At 49.3% G+C, this 10954-nt stretch overlaps 1 protein-coding gene across 2 annotated transcripts in view; it reads left to right on the top strand.

Moving 5' to 3' along the window:
• Positions 1-1668: 1668 nt before the first annotated feature.
• Gypc (glycophorin C (Gerbich blood group)) overlaps positions 1669-10954 on the top strand; it is a 32698-nt gene continuing 23412 nt past the window's right edge. The window contains exon 1 of one of the 2 annotated variants that reach the window (XM_085833554.1): positions 1669-1880. In XM_085833554.1, the coding sequence (XP_085689680.1) occupies positions 1841-1880 (40 nt within the window). In that variant the 5' untranslated portion in view covers positions 1669-1840. The remainder of the gene's footprint in view (positions 1881-10954) is intronic. The other variant, XM_021151043.2, reaches the window with a different exon arrangement.

The raw sequence follows: 10954 nt of genomic DNA, 5'->3' as shown, positions 1-10954 counted from the left end.
CCGTCCTTCCTTAAGTTGCTCTGAGCAGGGTATTTTATCACAACAACAGGAACAGAAACCAAGTTTCCGACAGAATTGACATCAGTGTGAAGTTTAGTGCTTCATTCTGACAAGTATCTCCTAGGTTGGCACAGGACATCTTGATTGAAACTTGAAAGTCTAGCGTATTCTTGGTTATCAAAATCCTTGTGGAGCGTGAGGTTTTTAGTTGGTGAATATTCACAATGTGGGGAAAGCATGGTACATACTGTATAATCTCAATTGCCCAAGTGTGTGTACACTTGCAGAATCCAGGACGACACATTGAGCTGAGCTGCTTGTGACTGGGTGACTTTGTTCTTGCCTTCTGTGTTTTGTTTCCTGTAAGGCACATACTAAAAAAATAAACAAAAGCTTCTTTTTAAAAAAAAAGTTTTAAACATACTTCTAACCTTGATGCAGGAATGGCACCTGTGGGATGACAAATTAAGGGAAAATGTGAGATGCAGATACTTAAGGTCACATGGTGCATACCTGAGTAGAGGTCAGAGGTCAACCTCAGCTGCTGTTCCTTAGGTACAATCTACCTTGATATTTAAGACAGGGTGTCTCAGTGACCTGGAACTCACCAAGAAATCTAGGTTAGCTGACCAGCCAACTCTTGGAATCTACCTGCCTCCATTTCCCCAGTGCTGACGTGAGAAGTATCCACCACTGCACCACTGCATCTGGCTGTTTCCTTTTTTAATTGACTAGGTGCTAGCATCTGGGAATGTCTGTGAGCTGAGTCCAGCATCCCTCTCCCTTCTTCCCCTCTGCTTCCTGAGCGTAGATGCTGTGTGGCCAGCTGCCTCAAGCTCCTGCTACCATGCCTTCGCTAGCCAGACTGTACCCTCAAACTACAAAGCAGCAATAGTCCTATTTTATCACAGCAATGGGAAAAGTAACTCAGACACTAGGACTGAACCCAGTCCTCATGCTTGCAAGGTGACAGCACTATTTAGATAATGATACAAGTTAGCAACCCTTTCAGGTGCCACAGAAAGGGCGGGAGTGAGGGGCATTTTGTGAATTAAGATGGACAGAGAATCAAATACAAACATTATCTGCTTTGTTGAATCTAAAATGTCATCTCAAAGTAGGAAAGCCCAGTAGCAATTATTAATGGCCAGTGACAAAGAGGAAAAGAGAGCGAGATTGGGTTCTAACACGCGCGCGCATGCACACACACACACACACACACACACACACTGAGCTGGATGTCTCTAAAAGTGGTAAAGACTTAGGATTGCTAATCGACATCATTAATATACAGCCTATACATGTCCTGAAATATTGTGCCATACCCTGTAAATACATACAATTAATGCTAATTAAGAGGAATAAATGTAAAAAGAAATATTTAGATTAGTTCTGTTTCTACAGCATCCACACCAGGCTTGAAAGGCCTGTGTGCCACCCGCCACCCGGGTCTCCTGTGGGACTTTCCCAGTGCTCTCACGGGGGAAGGGGTGGGGGGTATTCTAACCGCAAGCTCTCTATCTGATAGTGGCAGATGGAAACAGAAACAGGGAGAACTGTGAGCAGAAAGTTAGAGCACAGAGAAAACGTTCGGAAGTGGGCGGGTGTGTGTTTAAAAAAAAAAAAATGGGTGGAAACCTCATGGCCAAGTTGTAGAAAAAAATAGTTGAAGTGTGCCTATCTTGGAGCGGAGGCCCTCCCTTCTGCTGGCCGCGCGGAGTGGGAGCCCCAGGTGCAACGGAGAAGCCGGGTTCACGGGTCCAGGAACTGGTGACCCTTTCCTGCCCCCATCCCCCCACCACAGTGTTCCCCACCGCGTTCTCCCCGCCGCCGCGTGGCAATGAGCAGCCTGGTCAGCACGCCGCCTCCCGAGCTCCTCGGTGAGTACCGGGGATGTCCCGATCCCTGCCAGACGCGGGTCCTACTGTGGCGCACAGAGCGTGCGGGGTCGGAGCCGGGGGACAGGTCCTGCACACTGGTCCGATAGATGTCCCTCGGTCCAGAGAGGCCACCAGCCCGGCGATGGCGCGCTGTTTCTTTGTGTGGGGCTTGGGAAGGGACCGGGACCCGAGGGAGGGAGAGGCCGAGCCTTCAGCAACCAGGCACCCCCCCCCCTCTCTCCCCACGCAAGTCAAGTCAAGCGGTCAGGGTCAACTTCGCACCAGGGAGCCCGAGCCAACGTCAAGCAAACTCCAAGAAACTCCCAACAGTTCTTTCTGGCCCACTGGTCCCCAGGACAGGCGCAGATCCTGCCGGATCCGCTGTCTTTGACTCTGGGAGTATGAAATAACAAACAAACAAGATTGTCTTTTTAAAGGCTTTAACTTCTTGGATGACTGGAGCAGCGAGAGAGTCTCCAGATGTAGGAAACTTTGATGGGCCTCCCCGCCCGCCTGCCCGCCCTGCTCTCCTCGACTTTGGGGCTTTTGCAATCCAAATTTTTGTTTTTAAAAGAAAACGACTGTTTATACGTTTTGCTCCTCACCTCAGAGAGGAATTCCTCAGACTCTACACACCGTTCTCTCACACAATTATAAAATAATAGAAACCTTTTTTTTTTTTTTTTTCAAATTTTAATTTTCTTTTTGAGACAGAGTTGTATGTAAGTTAGACTAGTTTGTAGACCGGACCAGGCCATGTTGTCAAAGATGACTTTAAATTTCTGATCCTTCTACCCTCCACCTCCAAGGTATTGTGATTAGGTCAATGTGGCACCATGCAGGGTTTTTACCATATTACTGAGGGGACTCAGGGCTCCATGCATGTGAGGCGAGCCCACTACCAACTGAACTACACCCCCCAGTCTGAGACCTCTTGGGACCCCTGTCTTGTGTGGCTTGGAGATAGGTACCTTATATTGAGGCTTGTGTGGTTGGCGATTATGTGCCCCATGCGTGTCACCAGTACATGCTATCCTATATGTTGCGTGTATTGGGGTCACCTCTACGACATCTCTTAGCTCCAGCTTCAGCATCCACAAAGTAAGACTTTTCATGGAATATTCTCGTTGGGTTGTGAGATTGAGCTGCCTATCAACAAACACTTGAGAGTTGAGGCTGAGACATCCAAGGTGTTTACAAATGTCTACCACCCCGAGGTGAACTTTACCAGAGAGTGTGGATTGCAGGGTTCGCATGCATTTATTTCCATGTGTATCTGACTCAAGTTCCCATGTGTGGGTGCACTGATACCTGTGTGAACAGATTTGCCTCACTGTGTGTGGATGCATGGGAACACGTGTGAACACATGTTTAGGACCTGGGTTAAGGAACAGGAAGTCAGGAATGCTGTATTTATTTCGTCTCTGACACCATGAAAGTCTAGGCTGCAGACTCTCGGGTCTGATGAGGGTCACCCGATTCCCCCAAACAGCTCTCTGAGATTTCCGTTCCAGGCCTTGCTTGGCTAATAGGGACAAACCCCTTTCTGCTGGGGCTGTAGGGTTATAACCTGTACTTAAGTAGCTTACCAGATTACTTTCCCCCTTGGATTAGTGGCAAGGTCCCTGCCATAGGAGACTCCTGGGATCCTGTTTCTTGCTGCTAACTCAGACAGGATGTATCTATATCCTGTCTCCATGATGAAGCCATAGTTACTGAGTGCCTCGGAGCAGAGAGAATTGACTTCCCAGTGTCAGCTCTGCTCTGACTTTGCAGGGTTTAGGGATTCTGCTAGGCCTGATTGTCACTATTATTACCAGCAAGTTATACACAGGCAGTTTGGTGCCTTGCCCTTGGTTGAAAGGGGTCACAGCTCAGTGTAGAGATGCCAGGTTTGGCAGCTTTATATAGAATTTGCTGTTGCTGGCAGAGGCAGAGAGGGTGACGAGAAGTGCCAAATGAAATTACATCTCAAGCCTTGTGCAATCCCTCTAGATATTGGGGACATTACGAGTCTCGTGGGTCTGGCACAGTAAGCACATTGGACCTTTCCCAGGGTACCCTTGGTTGGGCAAGTATTTTAGTGGCTTGCAAAACACTCTGGAAAGCAGAGAACTATGGGTAAGAGGCATTCTGTGTGTGCAGTGGATGTGGGTAACTGCTTCCACGGTGAGTGGGAGAGGTTGGGTTATCTCTGGGTAACTGGTGCAGCCATCTTCGTAAGTGGAATGTGACCTATATATGATTATAAGTTTTCAGGATAAAATGCCCTATCCCAGGGTTTAATCTATGAGACAAATATTCTATGTGTTTAAAATGTTAACGACTCAGAAACTGTCCTCCTAAGGGTCATGCCAGTGCATGTGTGTGTACACATGTTTATTCATGTGTATGAGGGCCCACCTGTTTGTGCAGGCATGCAAGCAAGCCAGCTGATTGCTCTGCTGTCATTTCTCAGGTGTGCTGTTCCCCTTGTGCTTCTGACAGGGCTTGTCACTGTCCTGGAACTCACTAAATTGTGAGAACTCACTCAGCAGACTGACCTCCCAGTGAGCACCAGGGACCTTCGTCTCTATCTCCATTTCCCCAGGGCCAGAGTTTCAATATGTGCTACCACTCCCAGCATTTTCATGTGGGTCCTGGACATCAAATCCAGGTTCTCTCTTGCATAGCAGGTAGTTGAGGAACTGAGTGTCCAGGCCTACCCCAGTTTCTAATATCCATGACCACTTCTGAGACTAGCAAATCACCACGTTTTTGCTCAGTCTCGCCATCTCAGCTAAACCAATGGGTAGGAAACACGGTCACTTCAGAATATGCCTCTCTATCTAGAAGAGAGTCTGTTTTATGGCTCTGATAAGACATGCTATTACTTTTGGTGGGAAGTGCCTGCCAGAGCCCAGTTCATCCATCTCTCTATCTGTCCACGTGGGGTGTCAGACCTGGGCGTTCACTGGCTTTGGGAGGAATCACAATATCTCAGTGTCTCAGCTTTCCCCGTGCTGGTGGGAAGAGCAACCCACTCCAACTTCACAGTATTCACCCAGGGAACAGAAGTGACCTGGAGCCATGCCTAGCAGTGCTGGCTTTGAAGAAAGCAAAATGGCTTGCAGATGTGGGTCCTCTCTGCCATCTCCCAGCAGCAGGTGGCTGCTAGTTCACAGTGTGATGACAGTATTAGTGCTTTTAGGCCAAGCCCTGGTGTGGACCTTGCCTGGGTCACCCCACCATGTTTGAAGTAATGGGTATTTGGCAGAAGGACTGGAGGGTCAGTGAGGACTTCGTGGCTCAGGCTTCCAACCTACTAAGTACAAAACCAGGTCGTCAGACCCTGCAGACATCTGAGGTCCACCTGAGTGGGTGTTGGTGCCTAAAAAAGGCCCGTGGCCAGCGAGCACATGCAAGGCACAGTGTTCTGCTCACTGCAGGAATGGTGTCTGAGTAGCCAGAGCAGAGCCCTGGGTGACAGCTGCCAGGCATTCCAGAGTTCTCCAGTCAGGTCCGAGTTCCCACTGTGATCCATGCCCACCTCCTGACACTACTGCTCCCTTTTCTGTGGTCAGAGCTGCCTCGCTCTGCTTGCATCTTCCCTGATGGCCCTCACGCACCAGCCCATGCTGTCTGCCTTTCCAGCCTCACCCTCCCAAACAACCTGTAACCAGCTCCTAGATGTCAGGACACCCTCCCCTGAACACATCTGCTTGTCTATCAAGAACTTGTTTATGAAGTTCAACTCATTAAAAAAAAAAAAAAAGGCACCCACCAGCCTTGGAAGCCATCCCCCAAACAAACCTACAGAGGGGATATTTTGCTGTCCCCATGGGTCCTGCTTCTGCCTCTTCTTGGGAATCTGACCTCCTGAGTGGCTCTGTGTCCACATCTTCCCCTGGGCATTGTTTCCTGCTTAGGGCCTGGCACAAAGAATTGACAGCTGAGCCACTGAGAAACAGGTGGTGATTATGCAGACCACATTAATACGCAAAGGTAGCACCGTTACAAGGCCAAAAGCCCCTTCGGTGTCTTTGAGAAGTCACCCCTATAGCTCCTAGGCCAGAACTTGACATATACTGAAAGGCCAGTAAATAAAGCATTGAAACAAGCAGAGACCACACCAAAGACAAGGCATGCAAAGCACACAGCAGCTGAGTTGTAGGCCTATCTCCCCCTCCCCCACCACCTCTCAGCTTGGCCTGGTGTTTCCCTTTGATCCATATATAATCTGACCTTCTGGGGGCGTGCTGGCTGCTGCCCTCAGGTTTATAAATTTTAATTTTTGTGCATTCTTTTAAAACAGGGTTTTTTGTACAGTCCTTTAGCCAGGGTAGAACAAGACAATAGCCTCTTTCCCGCCTGCTGGCTAGAACCCAGCCCAAGGCACTGGATTCCATCTGGGGGTAGGTGGGGATTGGACAGGACCTCACAGCAGCTGCTAGAAAGCCCTGCACATAGCTGCTTCCATATCATATGGAGCCCCGAGCTTGAGAAAGGGCCTGTTGTCCCTTTGACCTCTAACCCTGAGACCCTTGCTCTTTCTATTGCCTTCATAGCCTACACCCTTACCTCCCATCCATATCTCTCTGTGTGTCTCTGACTCTGTGTGTCACTGTCTCTCCCTCTCCGTGTGTGTGTGTGTGTGTGTGTGTGTGTACAGGTACAGATGCTATGAGTACCATGGTGTCTATATGGAGGCCAGAGGACAATGTGGGGTATTGGTCTTCCAATCTTTTTGGAGACAGAATTTCTCTTGCTGGCCCAAGAGCTTCCAGGAATCCTCCTGTCTCTGCCTCCCTCTCCCTGTAGGCTCAGATGCCTACACTTGTACTTCCAACGTTTACGGTTTTCACACGACTTCTGGGGATCCAAACTCACGGTTGTGTGGTAAACATTTTACACACTGAACTTTCTCCTCATAGGCCCAGAGCTCAGCAATTCATCTAGACTGTCTGACCACAGAATCCTCCAAACCCTGCCTCCCTAGTGCTGGGTCAGGACAGTCAAACTGAGGTCCCCATGCTTGAAGCAGGGGACTGGGCCATCTCCCAAGCTCTTTTCTGTCATATTTCAAACACCATGTAGCACAAATAGATTTGATGTGCTAGTGGTGTAGAGGCTGTCTGTAGTAGTTAGTGAGTGGGATTGGAATCTGGACCCGTTATGAACCAGCAATGACCTTGGGCAAGTTGCTGGGCCTCTTTATGTAACCCTGGCTGCCCTACAAGGACCTGAATGCAGAGGACTCTGTCCTTATTTCTGACTACCACTGCTGTTTTTGTTGTGTATTAACAGGGAGTCCACACTGTCATGTGTGATGAATCCCAGAAAGTTATAGCTAGTCTTTAATCCAGTTAAGGGGATGCTGACAATCTCTAAGTGAAGGATATATTCTGAGTATCGAATATCTCCTGGTAGATTAAACATTTTCCTGAGCTGGGGTGATAAACTAGTCAGTTAAACCCTTGCCCTGGAAGCACAGAAGCCAAAGTTTGATTCCCCAGAATACATGTAAAAAAATGAAAAGGAAACAGCAGCATGTGGTGGCTTACATTGGCAAGGCAGAGACAGGTATATGCCCTGGGGCTCACTGGCCAGCCAGCCTAGCCTCCTGGAAAGTTATACACCAATGAGAATCCCTGTCTTAAAAAACAGAGTGGATGGCACCCTAGGGACAATACTTAAAGCTAACTTGTGGCCTCCATGTGCATATGTACATGTGTGTGTGCGCACACACTCACACTTCTCACGCAGTGATGCCAGATGCAAGCTCGTGACTGTTCGGAATGAGTGACTACTCTCTCCCCAGCACCCAGCTCCATCCTTGCTTCCTGGCTGTTCTGCTGTATGTCAGTTTACTGAAAACTTGCTTCAAGGGAAGAGTACAGACCATCAGGTCCTGCAGAGTGGGCAGGGAGGACCTCCCCTCCCTAGCATGGCACAGTGTTCCTTCCCTCTGAGACAGGAGAGCAGCCTCTCTGTGGTGTCCCCATTCCTCCTATAACACACAGCTCAGCTCTGCACAGCTCAGCTCAGCTCAGCACAGCACAGCACAGCACAGCACAGCTCAGCTCAGCTCAGCACAGCACAGCACAGCACAGCACAGCACAGCACAGCAAACAGCACAGCACAGCACACCACAGCACAGCACAGCACACACAGCCCAGCACACCACAGCACAGCACACCACAGCACAGCACACCACAGCACAGCACAGCACACCACAGCACAGCACAGCACAGCACACACAGCCCAGCACAGCACAGCAAACAGCACAGCACAGCACAGCACAGCACAGCACAGCACAGCACACCACAGCACAGCACACCACAGCCCAGCCCAGCACAGCACACCACAGCTCAGCACAGCACAGCACAGCACAGCACAGCACAGCACACCACAGCCCTCCCTCTAAGCCAGGAGGGCTGACTCCCAGCCAGCTCTGTGGGAAGAAACTGTTATTCCTTAGGAGACCTTCACCAATCAGTGGCCCATGGTGGACTGTGAGCAACCATTGGCTCCGCCTCTTAGCCAGCCCTTTAGTGTTCCGGGTGTCTCCCAGCCTGTGCACAGTAAAGGCTCAGCCTGCTCCTGACCTCAGGCCCTTTGCCCTCCAGCGCCTTCTCAACCAGCATTTCTTTTTCCTCTGTGCTGTGCTCTGAGCAGTCCATAGCTAGGGCCCAGGCTTTGGCTTCTTTCTGTCAAGAGGCAGGCCTCTTCCTCCGCCTCCTCCTCCCCCCTCTTCCCCTGCTGCCTCCTCTTCTCCCTACTTCTTCCCTTTCTTCCTCCTCCTTCTCCTTTTAGGAGTAACTCTTTTTCCTCTTCCTGAAGAATGCCTCCTTTTCTCTCTCTTCTCTTCCTCCTCCTCCCTTTCCTGAGGAATTGCACCCTTTCCCTTCCCCTCCCCATCCTACTTCCCCCATCCCTCTCCATTCTCTCCCCTCTCCTCCTCTTGCTGCCCACACAGCAGGCTCCTGAGAGGCCCTGAGGGGAGCCAGGCTGCTGCTTTATAGGATCCTGCCCCTGGGGGCGGGGTGTGATGTTCTACAAATGGCACTCCTTCCTCCCATTTCTGAAGAACCTCTCATTTTAGGAAAAATTAATCTCAGAGATGCCTGAAAGTTCCCTTTTCCCTTGTCAGTTTCACAGTCTTTCTCTCTTCTGTATCTCTCTTGGCACTGCCCCTCCTCCTCTCCCCATGATGGGCTGCATGACTCAAAGCAGAGGGAGACACCGCCTGTGTGCAGCACAAGTTATCTCATTTCACCCCTGAGCAGCCCCAGAGGAGGTATTTTTATCTCCCTTTTGGGAGACTTTGCAGACAGCTCTGCCTGTCCTCTCCTTCTCCTTTCCTGTCTCCTCACCTACTTCACGGAAAGTGTGCATGAAGGGTTTGGCCAGGCCTGCCCACCCCAGGACACAGGAATTAGAGTTCACAGTACTGCTAAAGGACCACAAAACCAGAAGGAAGAAAACATCCTTTAAGACAAGCAGTGCACTTGTCTTTACAGCTATCAAGTATAACACTTGCTGGCAAGAAGTTATCCCAAGAGCAAAGAATTGTGTCTCAGTGTTAGGCACCTGCGGTCCAAAGGCCGGGCTACCATCTCACACCTCACTACCTGTCTGTCTTTCTGTCTGTCTGTCTCTTGGTGTCTCTGTCTGCCTGCCTGTATACCTACCTCTTTCTCTTTATTCTTTTGTAAAGACTTTGGTTGTTATTGTTGAATGGAGGGGGGTCATGCTACAGCATACAAGCAGAGGTCAGGGGACAGCATTTGGAGGTCGGGGGACCACTCTCAAGAGTCGGTTCTGTCCTTCCACATTGAGGCGTGGGGATCTCTTATTTCTGCTGTGCTGTGTATTCCTGGCTGGATGGTCCACAGGCCTCCAGGGCAGCGGCCACTCTGCCTCCTCTTTCCCTGTAAGCGTGTTTAAATTACAGGTGTGAGCCACCACATCTGTCTTTTGGTGGGTTCTGCTGACCTAACCTTTCTTCATCAGGTTAATACTACAAGCACTTTTACCCACAAAGCCATCTCATGAGCCCATCTTTGGCTTGTTAAACCATGAAATTGGGTTACTCTTTATTTAAAAGTTTGAGACTTGTGGCTCATTATTCCAGAAACAGTAATATTGATCTAAGAATGGTAGGTCAGTAGGTAGAAGATGGTGTGTAAGAGGATGTTCTTTAGGGAAGGCAGTGGCTTGAAAATACTTAGGAGACACACAAGCAACAACTAAAGATGGTTAAGAAGGAGTTAGGCAGAAAGAACTAGCAGGGCATCCTGATGGAGAGTCTAGGGCAGTGGTTCTCAGCCTTCCTAATGCTGTGATCCTGTATACAGTTAGTCATGTTGTGGTGGCCCCAACCACAAAATAATTTCATCACTACTTTATAACTGTATTTTTCGCTACTGTTGTGACTCATGATGTAAATATCTGATATGTAGGATATCTGATATGTGACTCCCCGAGAGGTCCTGACCTCAAGAACCGCTGGTCTAGGGTTTACACTGATCACTTGTATTTGGTGTGTAGTCTAGTGTAGTCTAGTGTGTAGTCTAGTTCCTATCCCTGTTGCTATGATCATTCATTCCTGACAAAAAGCCACTTAAGGAAGGAAGAATTTATGTTGGCTCACAGTTCAAGGTGATTTAATCTGTCATGGTTGAGAAGGCATGGAGGCAGAAGTAGACTAGTCACATTGTTACTCTAGTCTGGAAGCAGAGCACAGACAGAAAGTGGGGAGAACTATAACCCTCAAAGCAGTCCTTCAGTGACCTAGTTCTTTCAAGGCTCCACAGCCTTCTAAAACAGCAACAGTGAGGCATCAAGAGTTTCCAAATGCATAAGCCAATGGGAATGCTCACATTTTAATCACCACAATCAGAGATGGGCAAAGCAGAAAGCCAGGGCCTTAGCCAGGCATCCAGGGAGTGGCACATGGCAAAGGCCCACACCGTCCAACTCAGGGACACACATGCAGCCTTCCATCCAACCACAATGCCCTCTATGTAGACGCTATTAATTCCAGGCTATAACAGTGGCACTAGGGGTTCAAAGGCCATCTCCTCCACCTC

Source organism: Mus caroli, unplaced genomic scaffold (assembly GCF_978045245.1).
Source record: "Mus caroli unplaced genomic scaffold, Mus_caroli_1 scaffold_19, whole genome shotgun sequence".
Classification (NCBI taxonomy): domain Eukaryota; kingdom Metazoa; phylum Chordata; class Mammalia; order Rodentia; family Muridae; genus Mus; species Mus caroli.
Note: the sequence above shows the minus strand (reverse complement) of the source record. Positions and strands in the feature narration are given on the sequence as shown.